Source organism: Dermacentor albipictus, chromosome 1 (assembly GCF_038994185.2).
Source record: "Dermacentor albipictus isolate Rhodes 1998 colony chromosome 1, USDA_Dalb.pri_finalv2, whole genome shotgun sequence".
NCBI lineage: Eukaryota > Metazoa > Arthropoda > Arachnida > Ixodida > Ixodidae > Dermacentor > Dermacentor albipictus.
Genome location: NC_091821.1, coordinates 501,511,783 through 501,530,572, shown reverse-complemented (window position 1 = coordinate 501,530,572; position 18,790 = coordinate 501,511,783). Strand labels below are relative to the sequence as shown.

Below are 18,790 nucleotides of genomic sequence, written 5' to 3'. Positions count from 1 at the left end.
AGGCTCCCACCGCCATGACACATTTTGTTTTCCTCAACAGCGACACAAAACGGCGGACTGATGTACTTCCTAATGGGGTTTAATTTTATTTTTCATCGCGAGACAGCAAGTGCAGGGAGCGTTACGCGTATAACGCGGCCACGCACTGTAGCCGCGTCCTTTTTTCTCTAGCAAAATGGCCGCCGGTGGCTTCACGCACTCCCGTAGGCGGTGGCTGGGTCTGGCACTCCAGAAGTTGAAGTATATAACCTCCTTGCATAGAAATGACAGCATCGTTCCTAATAGATTGTTGGCTTGGGTATGTTGGGAACCAGGCCCAAGACGGCACGCTTTCCTCTAATGACTTAGTAATTATGGACTGAGTAGTCGACTTAGTGGTCGCGGGATCGAATCCCGGCCACGGCGGCCGCATTTCGATGGGGGCGAAATGCGAAAACACCCGTGTACTTAGATTTAGGTGCACGTTAAAGAACTCCAGATGGTCCAAATTTCCGGAGTCTCCCCACTACGGCGTGCCTCCTAATCAAAGTGGATTAGGCACGTATAACCCCATAATTTAATTATTTTTCTTCTAACGCCTTATTATGTTTGCGTTCGATACTTTGTCTTGAGGGACGCGCGCAGTAACGTGCTGCGAAGGTGCTTGCGTTGAGCGTGTGTAAGGCGAGAAACGTTGTTGTAAACTGTCTATTCTCTAACTTGTGCAGTAAACCAATGTTTATGGTATAACCGCAAGAATCACGAGTATGGCCACTGATGGTGTATACGGGAAGGAGGAAGTGATTCTGGTTCCTCTTGCTGCGAAAAGTCACAGTCCGGCATGTTTTCGCAGAATATTCGCCCCTTCACGACGCTGCTTTGAGCTGAGTGAATTTTTGACTGGAATAATTCACTGCTCACAAGCTAGTGCCTCGGTGAACAACAGATAGCTTGCAATATGGTATCAGTACGTTCTTCTTGATGCAGATAAATGAATGGACTCTATGGTAGCGTCAAGGGTTCCGTCGATGATAGGGAACCGAACGACTGAAACACATGTTGCAAATAACGGAGGCACAACTGTATCCCTGTACACACAAATCACTTTTGTGATTCAGTGTATTTCATAAATACAGCCGAAAAGCTCGTACCTAGACTAATTTCTCCCCTTCTGCAGTCGGCAGTGGCACCACATAGTTTTAAAAAAAAGCCCAGGATTACATTATGCGGAAAACGAGGCAGAACAGGAAACTCTGCGTTAAACATTTGACTGCCAAGATGACGTCCATATTGCTCACCCAAACATCATGCAAAAGCTCACCACTCACTCCTCGAAACGCATCGGTACGGTCTCAGCGAAACATCATTTTTCATCACATGGGTGGAGTTATTTCTCTCGAGATCGAAGATTGTTCAGCGACCTCACCTCTATCGGCCGCGCTGACTAGATTTCCGGAGGTGGCGACGGGTAGCGACGCTGTGGAGACAGTGACCGGCTTACGCGAGGAGCGAGTGGTAGTGTCAAGCTGCGATCGCATGCTGGAGAACGGTTTCGCAGCGTCTCCAGGTGCTAGTGAGGAACACTTCCTGGGTATGTGCGGGAAGGCGAGTACGTTTCAACAAGTGCATTGTGGAACCGCGTAGACATCGTCGAGCACTCGAACCTCGGTGGTTGGCGGCGATTGCAGACCCTGGAAGTCTGACCCAAGTCCCCGCAGCTTTAGCGCACGGGTAAACGACGATCGACGAACTGCTCCTCGAAGCAATCAGAAGTGGGGGGTCGTGTAGCAGGGTAAAGTGGCTGACCCTGCCGCACAGTAGTAGCGTTCACCCTACGTGCAAACCCTCCGGGTCAAGGGCGTTCTCCATGCCGTTGATCGGGCGTAAATGCGCCTTCATGTAGCCATGGAGCTCCTCTGTGGTAGGCGTGTGTGACACATACCGACGGCTGCCTCGAAACACATGGTGTTGCAAGCGCCGTCTGTTGCGGGGAATATGCAGAACTTGTCCGCATGACGTTGCACGCAAGCACCTCGTGTCGCACCAGTTCTTCGCGCACGATCTCACAATTGCCACATTGTCACATTTGCCAGTCATCCAAATTTTGGAGCATTGCGGCGTGTCTTCAGCGCTTCAAATGGTCGACAGTGACGTACGACATCTGAGATGGAATCAACGTTTTCCCTGCGTTCGTGGAAATTGTGGACATCTTGTGCAATTCGTTTGAAGAGATGTCCGACTCGGTCTCCCTCGGACATCTATGAATTCAATATTTTGCACAACTTGAGCATCTCCTCTATCTCATCTGCACGTTTTTCCAGGAGCTTGAGCTCTTTGAGCTAGTGTAGGCTCCACGCGCTCCTGTTTGGCATACGAGTCGTCGAAATCCTTCCTATTTCATCAACGAAGCGCTCCCACGTTGTTAGGGAGTCTTCGTGATTTTAACCACATTAACGCTGTCTCACTCAGAAACAGTACCACATATTCAAGATGAGTGACAGAGTCCCAATGGTTGTAGCGGCTCACCGTAGCGTAGTGCGTCAACCACACGTCGACATCTTTGCCCGCTTTTCCCGCGAACAAGCGTGGTTCGATGTATTTCTGCACAGGTACAACCGGCATTAAACCATGAGCAGGTACCACTGGCGCCAGTTTTTTCCACCTCCCTCCTGAGACATGGTGAAAGTAGCTGGTAAAAGGCCGGCAAGGTGAGGGTTTCGGTGAAGTTCTATATGTTGTGACTCCGTAGCACCTTGTGGCGTACCCCGTGCCTCCACCACTTTGTTACGCTCAAAAAAGACGTTTATTAATACGTCAAACAGTTAGTCGCGACGGCCTTGATCAGCTGAGTGCCTGTCGAGATTGAGCTAGCCAGCCACACGTCGTCTCCTCCTTTTCGCTTGTCTTGGATGCCCCACATCCTGTTGAGCCGTAAACCTGGCACGCAGGTAAGAGTGTCACAATATATATGATTTTGACGATCTTTGTGACAGTCAAGGAGACGATGTCGGAATCACGACTCCTTGATGTAGAAAGCTTCTGCTGCCTCGCGAATTCCATGTGTTGGCTGGAGCACGATGTTTTTGAACGGCTTGGAACAAACGCATGTTAATTATATTGGCCCATGGTTCCCACTGCTATTCCTGCATCCCGGTTGATGCACTAGAAGCACTCTAGGGTGGGAGTTGGGGAGGCTATTGCTTAGAAACCACTTTTTTCTGGAATAGGAAGGCTTCAAATACAACTTTTCTATGGAGTGGACTACCCATTGCCCATATCAGCCGATAAGGCTTTTACATGCCATTTGAACAGGTTGGTGGATCTTTTAAAGCGAAGCTTTCTTTGTCTTACTGATTCGTCCCTGAGCGCCAAAAACACACTGCAGGAAACCCAACTTACACCATTACGTAGAACACTACAGTTTACATTCGCAGTACCGCACTAGCGTCGACTGGCCGGCCGGTCAGTGCTTGATAACGGCCCGAATCGACGAGTTCAGCAAGAGCAGCGCATAGGCACAATGTTCACCGGTAGCGCAAGTTGCGTCTGCTAGGCATGACTCCACCCCTGTCGGGAATAACTGAGTTTCCCTGCTTATTGGAGACAGCAAGTGCGCATGAACACTGGCTCGTATTACGATCTGAAATAAACTCAAAGTCCATTTCTTAAAGAAAGATGGTTGACCGCCACGCTACCCAGACGCACTGTATATATCTGCATTGCATTACGCGCGTCACGCAATGCATTCCCGGCCGTCACCATGGCTAGGTCGCGGGTGCAGCGCATGGCAGAAGAAAAGGCTGCCTTACGCGAACGTAAGGGTGAGCGCGGTCGTGCCCGTAAGGCCGATCCCGTGTATCGGCAACGGCACGCAGAAGCCATGTGGGAGATGCTTGGGCAGTCGAGTCTTGTGATCGTCAGCGTGTACATTAGACCGAACACGGCTCGTTGTGACGCGGAAACGTTCGAAATGATGAAGACCTTAAAGCGGCATAGTGCGCCGGTACTCGTGTACGGTGACTTTAGCATCGATGTGGCGAAAGAACACGGCAAATGGATCGTGAGTTTCGTGCTAGATCGCTACTCGTTGAAAGTGAGGATGTTACGGAGACCCGCGACGCAACACTGTTCGTGCATTGATGTCACGTTACGATGGCAGAGCGTCTGACTATCGACCACAGTGATCACAGGGCAATAATGTGCAAGTGTAGAGTCGTTCGTGAAAGGGTGATTCGGTGCATGTAATCAACGGCTACGTGATCTAAAATAAAGGATATTAAACTTAACGAAATGTGTCTTTATTAAACTTCAACGTTCAAAATGTACAATAGTAAAGAAGCAATCTAATCTATTCACATAAGCATAACCACGGGTCGCTCAGGATTTCTTAGGTTCGTTGCGTGGTCGTTGGCTTTACATTTTGATACAGTTTTCATCGGGGGAAAGCTTCGCGTTCAACGATCTTTGTTTAAGAAAGGCGCTTTGATTTTTTTTATCTAATATTAGTTATTTAATGCGAACTAACCTTTGTCTCCGCGTTAGTCCTTGCTTAATATTCATTAAACCGTTGATTGGGCGCTAATTAAGCCTTTGTTAGGTGCTTGTAACACGTTTAGCCTGCGCTCGCTAGCTTTACCGGTACTTATCTACTGCTACGCAGAAATCAACGCTAGGTTTACCGATACTGATGTACTGCTGCGTAGAAATCAATGAGCAATCAAATAATTAAATTAGGAGGTGATAATTAAATTACCATTTTACATCTATGAGTCGGAAGTGGTGTTGAAAGCGTGCAGAAGTTCCTCATCGCGTGGGCTGGTGTTACATACGCGGCTCTTGGTAACCTCGTTCAGTAGCCTGATGTTAAGATTTGGTTCAGAGAGCAAGCCTAATTGCAAGAGCCAGAGACGTCTTCGAGGGCAACAAGGAAGGAACAGTGACAAGCACTGCCCCAAACCTCTATTTGACGACAAAAATTCACGCAGAAGCTCCCGTGGGAGTTGTCTAGGTATGCATAACCAATGTGCCGCTTGCTGATCTCCAATCCATGCAGCCCTGTGTCATTATCAATATTATTAAACGCGACCCGACAAGTATAAAGTTTTCAGCCCTTTCAGTCGTTATCAGCCTTATCGCGCTAGATCCGACCATTATCAGCCCTCACCGGTTGTAATCAACCTTATCGAACTCGATCGGACCCTTATCATGTATTATCGGTTGGTATCTATCTTAGCGCAATCGATCCAATGCTTATCAACCCTTATCTGTCCTTATCAACCTTGTCGGACATGATCTCACTCTTATTTATTATCGGTCCTTATCAACCTCATCGGACTTGATCCGACCCTTATCAAGCGTTATCAGTGCTTATTAACATTGTCAGAATTGATCTGATCATTACAAGCCCTTATCGCTCTTTAGCTCCTTATCCATCTGCGTCGAACCACTATCAGGCGTAATAAGACCCCTATAACCCCTCCTCACTCCGTATCATCCTTATCAAGTCATGGACTGCTTGTCTGTCTGTGTTGCGCGACGTAAAGCCGATGAGCCCCAATAGATCGGTGGCATTTTTGCCGGTGAAGGAAGGCTAGAACGAGAAGACGCATCCCGCCACCACCGAAACGCAACGGCGATGCAGCGTGTTTGGCATTGATTTTCGCAAAATGTGGATTTTTCTTATGTATCCAATGTACCATGTCGCTTCTAGGTGTGGTTCTAGAGACTGCTTTTATTCCACCATCACCAAATAATTCAACAAAGCCTTCATAGAAACAATGTTTGCACATTAATTTCTTTATAGGGATTTCTGTTATTTCGCGGACAGGTGTCCTCGTTGGATGGGCATATAAATGCGTATACGCATCTTAATATGACATTTACAAGCACAAAAAGCATAGGGCACACGAGGAGAATAGATAATTGTCTACACAAAGTGTTCGTACTTCCCACGGTGTAAAATATACACTCTATGTAGTACGAGGGCGAATCAGAAAGATTTTGCACCGATTTGTTTACGCAAAGTACGACTGTAAATGTGAAGTCCACATATCAGTTCACAGCGGCGGACCTTTCTTGGATCGTCCCGGCCTTATCTGCCGGTAACGCCGCTGCACGGCACTGCTGTTAGTTGTTGAAGATGACGGTTTGGCTTCACACGTCCGCGGCGTAAAAGCAACGAAGTGTGATTCGTTTTCTATGGAGCAAAGGACAAATGCCCATTGAAATCCACAGGGAATTCCAGCCCGCTTACGGGGAATAGTGTCTCGCTTTGAGCAGTGTGAAGTGATGGTGTCGTGAGTCTTTCGTGTAGCCAAAACAGCAGTCCGACGGTGGTTGCGCAGTCAGCCGGATGAATCCTACCACATGGGCAACTCAAATTTAGGGCTGCGATGAGACAAATGTCTGAACCAGTGTGGGGACTATGTGGATAAAATAATGTAAGATACGTAAAATAGTACGTATATTTGTAACTACCTGCATGTACCTTATTTTGGCGAATAAAAAGTAGGGGGAAAAACTTTGATTAGCCCGCGTATATATGTTGCACTTTGGTGCCTCCAAAGCACGCTCACAGTTTGGCGTTACACGGAGTTGACATCACTGCGTCGCCCCATGATTTGCACGAGATAAGACGGCAGGCGAGCTCCCGTAGACGTTTGTTCGTCGGCTGGGTGATAGGAGCGGAATACGTGCGTTTTCGAGGTCATCGCGTGCGTCGGCGCTCCACTGGCTTCCTCCGACAGCTCTTGGCATCCCGATCGTCGACGTCCTACCCAAGCTAACGCGTCTTCCTTGCACCGCTTCTCAGCCCCGTCTGCCTTTGCTGACGTGTGCTCCTGTTTTTCTTCACTGCACGTGCGGCACCGGCCACCTCATGGTTTCACGCTCGAGCGCGTGTACTGCCACGTGCAAGGCTCGCTCCCTCGAATACAGTGTTGGACGGGATCCAGTTCTAGACGTCGACTTGGCGTTAACGCAACGTGGGAGAGTACATCTCATCATACCCATCAATATCTCCTGGATGTGTACAACAATCCATGGCGTGATGGAGTCTTTCTTCCTCCACGGATTTCAAGCCGATTCGTCTGGTTGCTCAAAACACTCAAATCATTCTTTGACGAGGCATTTTATCGTCTCATTGCACTGGGCAGTTCTCTACGAAAGGTGGAGAGATGGTGCTGGTCCGTCTGGAGTGACATCAACATTATGCCGTATGTCTTAACGCTATTACAGGCTTCCGACGCGGACACTCTTTAGACAACGTTAATGACCTCGTCTTGTGCATCAAGCATAAAAAAGCCTAAGGTGATTGGCACAGGCGCTCTTCCCGGGCGATAAAGGCGCTCGCAACAACTTAACTTATCCAGCCATCTAGGCACCTTGGGCGATGTCGGCCCAGGTGGCCCTATTATTGGTGAATATTCCGCTACTTGAAGGACAGGTAACTAACTACTTGTGTAAACATAGGATGCTGCGACATCACAGGATATCAAGTACTGTGGAGTACCAGAAAGCGTTGTCTTGAGCCCCATGCTATTTAACCTTGCGCTCATTGATCTGGTTGATTTCCTTCCGCAATCCGTTTATATTTCTTTCTATGACACTATATATATGCATTTAGGCATCACGAGTGGCGCATCCCCAAGTGCACTCACAACTCCAAAAAGTGGCCACATTATATTCGAACAGGGGTCTGCAGGTGTTTACCAAGAAGTCCTTTATGGCCGCTTTCACGTGCAAAGCAATGAGACCGTACGCCGTCCGAAAAATGAACAGCCACCCACTTCGACGAAAACGCACCACACTTAAACCACTAAAGACACCAAAAGACGACATAGGGGAAATTACTTGTACTTAACAATTGAATAAAAGAAATGATAAATTAATGGAAATGAAAGTGGTTGAAAAAACAACTGGCTGCATTATTTTTAATTCAATTAGTAAGTACAATTCATTTCCTCTCTGTGGTCCTTGGTGTCCTTCTTTTCTGGCTGAAATGCTATCATGACTTCCCCTTGAGCCTACAAGTCTCCAACCTGAAATGGAAAAGCTAGTCATAGTCACTAATGTCCTCTGATTTCTCGCGGGAAAGTCGCGGGTGCGTCTGTGAGAGCGATGCTGCAACTCTCGAACACACTGTTCCTGGGTCTTCTACGCTATAGCTTGCCTGTATTGGATGGGACCGGTCGGACCAACTTCTGTGCCCTTCAGTCTGTACAATTCACGCCGGAGCTCTGCGAATATGTATTGGCCTTCCCATGTGTGCATCCACGGCAACACCAGTAGCTATCGCGCATGGCTGCCCCATCAATACGTACATTCAAGTCGACGCTTTAAAAATGCACATCAGGCCCTTCACCCGGCCCCCACCGCATGATCTCGCCTCCATTTCTGCCTCTAGACCACTTTCAGTGTTTAGTAGAATTATTGCCGCCAAAATGTCCCCTAGAATTTCAAGCCTGCAGCACGACAATCCCTACGTCTGTGGTAGATGCACCCGCTCCACGCCCTTGTCATTTCTGGCGGCATCAAAACGAAAAGAAAGATGTCATCCGTTGTCCTAAAAAAAGCATACTTTTATTCCTGCATGGGAAGCACAGTGAACACCTCCACGTTCACATAGAGGGTTCCGTTTTCTTCACAAGATCAGCTGGAGCTGCGGTAACTGCCGTAAGATCTCTCATCGTCCAATTCAAGACATCTCAGTTACATCATAGATGGCTGCACAACTCACAGCTAGCCGTACTGTTCGGGAGTTTATTCGTCAGAAATCATCACAGTTCTGGTCAATCTGTTGTGTCTCAAAGGCAGCTCTCCAATGTCAGCTGTCCCCGTTCAATCACGGACTACCGAGGAGCTATTCGGGCAGTCTTCCTCCCTAGGTATCCATGTATGTATCCGTGTATCCATCTAGGTATCCATGTCAGGGATTGCCCCTCTAAAGCTTGCGACGCAGAATTCCCACGCTGTGAAGTGCTGAAGAAACACAATGACCAGCTGGTTGGGCAGGTTATTGAGGCAGCCGAGAGTACCAGACTTCGTGACCAATGCGTTGGCACGCCGTCCTATAGTTACTGGCAAAAAAAAAAGAACTTGAGATTTGCACGTACAACTACTATCTTGAGTGAAAAAAGAAAGAAGTGCATGTTTCACGTGATGTGCGATCACGTGACTGCGACACGTGTGGGCAATGGTATAAGAAGCTGTGTTTCTTTTAAATAAACGTTGTTGAAAGTCAGCGCTTGTGGTGTCGTCTTCTCGTCTCGTGTCTCGTCTGCGTTTTGCGCTGTTAACACAAGGATGGAAAACCAACAAGCCCGAGCTGCTATTCTGTCGGACATTTTGCTACTTTACAATCACGCAAGGGGCACAACATCGCTTATCATTCATTGAATACCTGGTCACAGCGAAATCTATGGTAACGACAGTGATGATCACGCTTCCCGATCAGCCCACGACAATGTACGTTGTACACCAGTGCCATTGTCGAGAGCAGACCCAGCCTCTAGGTTTCTGTTGATCACGTGCAAGCTCACACTGACACTGTGGAACGCAAGTGGATTTACCAGCGCAAGTCTCCACAGACTGGATCGACATTTGTCTGTTTTTCCGCAGGGAAACCACGAGCGAAAGCAACACTTCCGTGGTGCCTGTGTCTCGGCGTGGCATTCACGTATGCATACTCCTTTCGCAATGGAGGGGCCTACAGCCCCGCTTCCGACAACTGCAGCTGTGAGGAGGCCATAAAGCACCTCCTCTGTGACTGTCCCCGTTACAGTTTGGCAAAAAAGTGGTCGCGACGGCACTCGAAAAAGTGGACAATCGCCTCTTGACGGACGAAAAAGTCCTAGCACAGTGGCCTAAACATATTTCGGCACTCAATACCTTAAATGCACTGCTCATATTCTTAAGGAGTTGTGAACTCTGCCACTGACTTTGAAAGTTGTGCGTTGCATCGCGCTATTTTGTATCTTCTCTCTTTATTTTTGTTTCCTTATGTCACCTTTATTCCTTGTACCCATTTCCCCAGCAAAGTGAATCCAGTCGGTGCTTAGACTGACTAACATTCCTGCCTGTCTCTGCCTATTTTTGCCCCTCCCTATTTCTGGCTTGTGTGTCGCAAAAACACAGCGATCCACTCTTTTGTGAGGCACAAGCTGGGACTTCTACGAAGCAAATATCTTCTCCGTAAGACGTTTGGTTGTTGAATTGCTGGAATTTGGTTGTCTCCGCATAAACTTCGTCTTTCATAGACATTTTGTACCATTTCTTGTCTTGTACGACACCGATTTTCAGCTGGGAAGATGACGAGAGGAGGCTGAAATAGGGTGCACAACGAATTGCTGTCTTTATATTGTCTACATTGCAGTTCTCTCCGCTGACTGGGACAAGTGTCACTCTTTGGTGAATACGAGCAATGAGCGACGAGTTCAGTGAGTAGTCAGATGTAATGCTATTCAAAGCAGTGGCGTAGTTATGAATTCTTTTTAGGGAGGGATTCTTGACTGCTTTGAGCCCCTGAATCAAGGAAAGGGAACGAAAAAAAGCGATCACAAGTAAAAAAGCCGACACAGCGTTAAGAATAATTAAATGAGTGCGTTTGTAGGGAAGACTCAGACAAGATGCGCACAAAAAGAAACACATGACTCGAGGTCATCAAGGACGGTGAACTGAAGCCGACAGATGAATAAACAGCGGCATAATTTGGTGAATTGATGGTCCGCCTAATGTCTTTTCTTCATTGGTGCAGGGTATTACGTGCATATGACATTATTCAGCCTCCATCAGGCTCTTTCTCTCTCTCTCTCACGCTGTGCAGTGAAATATGACATACCAACACGCAGAAGATTCCCGCAGTATTCTTTTTCTGAAACCGCGTCGACTGCGCTAAAATCCGCAGAGATCGTTTTCTTGAGATTCCCTGCAGCATTCGTAGTGAGCTTTCCGCGATATTATCTTTCCCTTATCAGGTGATCCTTGGTGGTGGAAGGAAGATGTTCCGCGCCACCAAAGACGAGGAAGGCAAAGATGGCATGCGCGAGGATGGCAAAGACCTGATCAAAGAATGGCAGGAGGCAAGGTCCAAGGAGGGAAATGCCAGCTACGTGTGGAACCGGCAGCAGCTGCTCTCTGTCATGCCTGGAAAGACTGATTTCCTGCTCGGTGAGTACTGAGAACATACGTGGCACAGGCTTTTCTTTTTTTTTTGCTAGCTAAGCAGTTAAAGCATCAGATAACCTTCTTCGAGAACCATAGTTATTAAAGCGGCTTTAAGTAGGAATACAAGTTTATGCTATATCAGTAAATCCTGTTTAAGCGATACTAAAATAGACATTACCGCCACAGGGCCATGCCAAGTAGGTAAAGACGCAAATTCGAAGTGCAGGTGGTGACGCTGCCCTTAAGAGGAAGCTTTTTAGCTCAGAGATGATTCCGACTTCCCTATTCAAATGGATGTAAAAAGCAGGAATGGTTCTGAAGCAACCACTGGACCAATTTTCATTGCATTTGCTGCACTTGAGAGAGAAAGCTAAATTCTGAAAATTCTAGCAGAAGTTTGGTTTTAGACCCACAATCTCTTAAAGAAGCGCCGAAAGTTCGAACGGTAGAGAAAGGCGAAGTTTATTAATACTATTAACTCGGGAACTAAAAACATATCGCTCTCCTAGTCATGCGGCAAATGTGATATATGAATATACAGTTTAGCTGAAATTGATAAAAAATTGAGAAGGGTGTTTCAAAGGACCTAATCAGTCCTTTGAAATGTTTAGAATGATGCATGATTAGGTGCAGTTTGCATAATGGCGATATCGCTTTTTTTTATTTCGTTTCTGAGAGACAGAATTGTGAACTTCATACTGGAGTACTTCTTTAGAATTTTTCAGAAATAAAAACAAATATCACCTAAATTCAAAATCCACTTCTTACAGGTATAATTTCCTTGCCCTTTCGAATGCCACACAGTTTTAAAGATTAGGTGCAGTAGTTACTGAGAACAACAATTTCGCCGTTCCCATGTTCTCAGCTAGAACTCGCCGAGCTAAAGCTTTCCTTTAAGTTCCGGCCCGAGCTTACGCTGTCTCTCAGTGAATTTTGAGAGGGTTCGCGCCTGATTAACACTTTATCGGCATCGGAGAAGGAATGCGTTTGCATCAAAACAGTCCGAATGCTCGAATTAGTTTGAAATCTGTGACAGCGCACTGATCTGCAGGCGGTCAAGTTTCCGAGCAAGAACAACAACAAAATTTGGCCTTGATTTTTTTGGTCTACTAACCAACCTTTTTCTTTTCTTCGATTGAATGCAATTGTTCCGAGAATGTTTGGTGTTCTTCTCTGGCGTATCTTAAATGTGTACTTCATAATCTTGTCGTAAGCCGCGCGATTCCGTGGCCTTTGTGTCGAGGTGATCGAGCGACCTTATTATTTAATATGGGGCAATTCAAGGACGCCTAGGGAAAAGTTGTCTGGACATTTCTAAAGCGCATGGTGCAGTAGGCGTAGAAGTCGCTGTTAAGCACGCGCAGCGCACACAGCTTTTCTTGTCACTCCAACTCGTAACTACGCCCGAACAGAAGCAGATCAGATTTCAATTCCTCGCAGCGGCGTACCTAAAGATACTACATTGAAGATTCGGAGAGCAAGGATGCAATAATGCCGTTCTAAGGGGAAAAAAAGTAACAGCTCTGCGCGGCACAGTGACAGCGTAAGCTGGAGCAGCGGCTCCGTAGGCGCTCCACTTTCGACAGCGCGCACCACAGGGTCTTCGCGTCGTTTTCACGAGAACTAACCGAACTGTCCGCTGCCCGTCAAGCGGCGACTTGTGCGGCTGTCTGCACAGCTGAGTCCGACGTTGCCTCGTTGCAGCCGCGCGCGTAGCATTACGATTAAGTTCTTCAGAAGCAGTTGACACCATTCGAGGAGGCGCTGTAACGCGTACCGCGTGGCGTACATGTCGTATTCATTCACACGTGCACGATGCGATGGAACTGCTACATGTCTTGGCACCTGGTGGAATACAACGCCACTGCAATGCAAATATTGCGTGTATCGGCGCCACGCGGCGCGCATCTCACACCGCGGGGCGATTGGCAGGACACGACGCTGTTGCCGATGATGATGCTTTATTGGCATCGCCTACGAAACGGGCGGTAACAGTCGCCTAACCTGCTTAGTTATTCAGGTATCTTATACATATTTTCTATACAAGCATACTTGTATTTAACCCAATTAATTTTTTTTTTCGAAGCTTCTCTATCCGCGTTGCATCGCAAGCTATGTAAATGTTACAAGGCGTGCCACCTGGCACAATAACATGCAACTGAAAGACGAAGTCCACATTTACCGACGCTATGTGTCGCCAATCTCACACCGAGTGACTCCTCACGTGGTAGGATGGTGGTATAAGACATCTTTCCGCGGCAGCTAACAAGCTCAGGGGTAGAGTAGCTGACTCCCGCGCAGAGGGCTCTGGTTCAATGCCGACGTGAACGGCGTATTTTTTCTCATTCTTGGCGATAGCTGCGACCGACACAGGTGGCGGCGGACTACGTCACCAACTGAAACGGATATTGGAATGAGCCCATAACGCCTTACACTGTAAAAAGAAATCAGCAACGAAACAACCAAATCGGATCGGCTATAGACTCATATTAGAAAGTTCGGCCATGTGTCTTTCATGCCGCTAATTATGTCCCTTAGCAGCACGTATGCGTGTTGAATTCGTGGACTAATACTACGCACTAGCGCCTAAAACCACCGCTCATCACCATCAGTACTGCACAGCCCACGATTTGAATCACATCCTCTGGCAGTGCATCTACTGCCGGTCTTTAGGTGTCGGACAAAATTGGTGCATTACACATGGCTCTCAATTACACCACTATAATCTGAGTAGGGCTTTTGCAACATCCTTGCAAATATCGTTAATAATTCATATAAAATACAAATAAATGTATCAGATTTGTGTACTTTTGACGTTCTCACAAACACAGTTTATAGTATTGCGATATTTGTTATTGGGGCAGAGTTACGGATTTGTACACTTCGTGCTGGTACATGTATATATTTTTTGTCTGAGGGATTTCCGGCAATTTTCGTAAAATGAATCCGTCCCAAAATAAATCAATATTCCACTGAAACGTTCACTAGAATTCAGCTTTCCTTCTGAAATGCAACACATTTCATTGCTAGCGGTCAAGGGCTTGTCTCAGAAAAGCATTTCTCTGTTTTAGATGTATTTGAATAGGCGCCATTGCAGTTGCGCCCGAGCTAAACTTCTCTCTTAAGTATATTGATGTTCACGCTTACGTTGCTCCACGTGCTTCTGCTGACGATAGTGCGATGACGGCCGTGGAATGACATGGTGGCATGATGACGCCAGCATAAGGACGATAAAATTACGACTCCTTATGACTAAGGACGAAATTACGAGCGTTATATAAGCTAAGAATCCCTGGATCCGGAAAGGCCGCCATCGGAATCTGAACCTGGCAACGTTTAACGTTAGAACGTTATCTAGTGAGGCGAGTCTAGCAGTGCTATTGGAGGAATTAGAAGGCAGTAAATCGGATATAATAGGGCTCAGTGAATTTAGGAGGCCAAAAGAACCATATACAGCGCTAAAAAGTGGGCAAGTCCTGTGCTACCGGGGCTTAGCGGAGAGACGAGAACTAGGAGCCGGATTCCTGATTAATAAGAACATAGCTTGTAACATACAGGAATTCTATGGCATTAACAAAAAGGTGGCAGGTCTTGTTGTGAAACATAAGAGGTACAAAATGAAGGTCGTACAGGCCTACGCCCCTACATGCAGTCACGATGACCAGGAAGTCGAAAGCTTCTATGAAGACGTGGAATCGGCGAAGGGTAGAGTGAAAAGAAAATACACTATACTGATGGGCGGCTGCAATGCCAAGTTATGCAAGAAGCAGGCTGGAGACAAATCAGTGGGGGAATATGGCAAAGGCACTAGGAATAGCAAGGGAGATTTATTAGTAGTTTGCAGAACAGAATAATATGCGGATAATGAATACCTTCTTTCGCAAGCCGGATAGCCGAAAGTGGACGCAGAGGAGCCCGAACTGCGAGGCTAGAAATGAAATAGACTTTATATTCGGCGCTAACCACGCATCATACAAGATGTGGACGTGCTCGGCAAGGTGCGCTGCAGTGACCATAGGATGGTAAGAACTCGAATTAGCCTAGACCTGAGGAGGGAATGGAAGGAACTGGTACATCAGAAGCCGATCAACGAGTTAGCGGTAAGAGGGAAAATGGAGGAATTCCAGATCAAGCTACAGAGCAGGTATTCGGCTTTAACTCAGGAAGAGGACCTTAGTGTTGAAGCAGTGAGCGACAATATTGTGGGAACCATTAAGGAGTGTGCAGTAGAAGTCGGTGGTAACTCCGTTAGACAGGATACCAGTAAGCTGTCGCAGGAGACGAAAGATCTGATCAAGAAACGTCAATGTATGAAAGCGTCTAACCCTACAGCTAGAATTGAACTGGCAGGATTTTCCAAGTTTATCAACAAGCGTAGGAAAGCTGACATAAGGAAGTATAATATGGATAGAATTGAACATGCTCTCAGGAATGGAGGAAGCCTAAAAACAGTGAAGAAGAAACTAGGAATAGGCAAGAATTAAATGTTGGCGTTGAGAGACAAACCCGCAAATATCATTACTAATATGGATGAAATAGTTCAAGTGGCTGAAGAGTTCTATAGAGATTTATACAGTACAAGTGGCACCCACGATGATAATGGAAGAGAATAGTTTAGAGGAATTCGAAATCCCACAACTAACGCCGTAAGAAGTCAAGAAAGCCCTAGGAGATGTGCAAAGGGGGAAGGCAGCTGGGGAGGATCAGGTAACAGAAGGTTTGTTGAAGGATGGTGGGCAGATTGTTTAGAGAAACTGGCCACCCTGTATAGGCAACGCCTCATGACTTCGACCGTACCGGAACCTTGTAAGAACGCTAACATAATCCTAATCCACAAGAAAGGGGACGCCAAAGACTTGAAATATTATAGACCGATCAGCTTACTGTCAGTTGCCTAAAAGCTATTTGCTAAGGTAATCGCAAATAGAATTAGGAACACCTTAGACTGCTGTTAAGCAAAGGACCAGGCAGGATTCCGTAAGGGCTACTCAACAATAGACCATATTCACACTATCAATAAGGTGATAGAGAAATCTGCGGAGTATAACCAACCCTTACATATAGATTTCATTTATTACGAGAAAGTGTTTGATTCTGTCGAAACCTCAGCAGTCATGAAGGCATTACGGTATCAGGGTGTAGACGAGCCGTATGTAAAAATACTGAAAGAGATCTATAGCGGCTCCGCAGTCACCATAGTCCTCCACAAAAAAAGCAACAAAACCCCAATAAAGAAAGGCGTCAGGCAGGGAGATACGATCTCTCCAATGCTATTCACAGCATGTTTACAGGAGGTATTCAAAGACCTGGATTGGGAAGAATTGGGGATAAAAGTTAATGGAGAGTACCTTAGTAACTTGCGATTCGCTGATGATATTGCCTTGCTTAGTAACTCAGGGGACCAATTGCAATGCATGCTCACTGACCTGGAGAGGCAAAGCAGAAGAGTGGGTCTAAAAATTAATCTGCAGAAAACTAAAGTAATGTTTAACAGTCTCGGAAGACAACAGCAATTTACAATAGGCAGCGAGGCACTGGAAGTCGTAAGGGAATACACCTACTTGGGGCAGGTAGTGACGGCGGATCCGGATCATGAGACGGAAATAATTAGGAGAATAAGAATGGGCTGGGGTGCGTTTGGCAGACATTCTCAGATCATGAACAGCAGGTTGCCATTATCCCTCAAGTGAAAAGTATATAACAGCTGTGTCTTACCAGTACTCACCTACGGGGCACAAACCTGGAGGCTTACGAAAAGAGTTCTACTCAAATTGAGGACGACGCAACGAGCTATGGAAAGAATAATGATAGGTGTAGCGTTAAGGGATAAGAAAAGAGCAGATTGGGTCAGGGAACAAACGAGAGTTAATGACATCTTAGTTGAAATCAAGAAAAGGAAATGGGCATGGACAGGACATGTAATGAGGAGGGAAGATAACCGATGTTCATTAAAGGTTACGGACTGGATCCCAAGGGAAGGGAAGCGTAGCAGGGGGCGGCAGAAAGTTAGGTGGGCGGATGAGATTAAGAAGTTTGCAGGGACGGCGTGGCCACAATTAGTACATGACCGGGGTTGTTGGAGAAATATGGGAGAGGCCTTTGCCCTGCAGTGGGCGTAACCAGGCTGATGATGATGATGATTCGGTGGTAATTCAGTATAATGAAATGCACACGATCAATGTTTTCACCTTCGCACGAGGTGGTGGGGCGGCCTGGTCTTGCAACGTTCTTTGTTTCGTCACCGCCATCCCGAAAACGCTGAACCCACTTGAAAACTACGCTTTACTTTAGTGCATCCTTTATAAGCGTTTTCGAAAATTTGGTAAATTTCGGCACCATTGTTTCCAAATTTCACGAACATTTATACAGATTCTTTGTTCCATCTGTCCATGAATCTGCATTTTGACACACTAAATATGTGTTGCAGAAAAAGTAGGCGCATAAAATTCTGCCTTGTTGTCCAGCAGTCTAGCTCGTACTAGGGGTCAACCGGGTCTTTCTAGTGGAGAGAGAGTGACGGCGCTGCACCGTCTCCCATTTTAATCATGAAGTGATTTTCGCTCCTGTACGGTGACCTTCAAGTAACCTTGAACCAAAAGCCAGAGCCGTTATGCAGGCAAAGCGATGCCGTCTCGGCTACTAGTCAGAGCTTAAGAAAATGCGGTCTATGGCCCCCAACCCTTTGTACAGAACCGCTCTGCATGCGCTAGTTACTGGCCAAACAAGTTACAAAAACTAGGGCGGTTGCTTGAAATAGATGGTAATTCATGGAAAAACGACGTACAGCGCGAAGGATAAGGGCTGCCAGAGACGACAAACACTGCGCTGTGTTGTCTCTCGCAGTCCTTGTCCTTCGCACTGTACGTCTTTTTTTACCATAAATTACAGAATATTGCTTCAAGTTCATACTGTGCTTTTTCACAATATCACTCAATCTGTAAGTTCTAGTGCGATGAAGTATTTTCCAATAGCGACGTTCAAAAGGCACACTTGGTGGTCATCTTTTGGTGCTGAGACGGGGTTCCGTGGTGAACGCCAGCAGTCCGTGAACTCTGCGGCCTGACGAAGCCGGCAGCGTCCGGCGCGCCGGGTATAGCTGTTTGGTCGAGACGACACTTGCAATGACATTCGAAGCAGGTTCATGTGCTGGGGTGTGGCGTCGTGTGATGGGGTGTGCGGTTGGAAAGAAGCACTGTATCAATTTTATGATTGTGGCTAGTATCATCACCAACCAATATAGATTGCCGGTAGCTATGTCATGCTTACATCTACTCTCGTTTACAGGAGAGCCATTACTTTTTCTCTGACTCACTACATAAACTTTTGGGACCAACTTCGTTTACATCCACAAGTATATCCAGCCCAGCGCAATGCGTTGGGCAGATAACTGGCGTACCATTAGAGAATGGGTGCCAAGGGAAGGGAAGCGCAGTCGAGGACGGCAGAAAATTAGGTGGAGTGAAGAAATTAGGAAATTTGCAAACGCATGTTGGAATCAGCTAGCGCAAGACAGGTAATTTGAGATCGCAGGGAGAGGGCTTCGTCCTGCCAGTGGACATAAAATAGGCTGATGACGATGATTTCTCCTATGGCTGTTGACCTGTGCAGCTCGTTGTGGTTTTCACTGTGAAAACGCTCAGTGTGCGTC

General features: G+C 46.7%; 1 protein-coding gene across 2 annotated transcripts in view; it reads left to right on the top strand.

Moving 5' to 3' along the window:
• Positions 1-18,790, top strand: part of LOC135909351 (alkaline phosphatase-like) — a 205,840-nt gene that overhangs the window by 173,904 nt on the left and 13,146 nt on the right. For both annotated transcript variants that reach the window (XM_065441300.2, XM_065441301.2), the window contains exon 4: positions 10,953-11,145. In XM_065441300.2, coding sequence (XP_065297372.1) covers positions 10,953-11,145 — 193 coding nt within the window. The remainder of the gene's footprint in view (positions 1-10,952; positions 11,146-18,790) is intronic.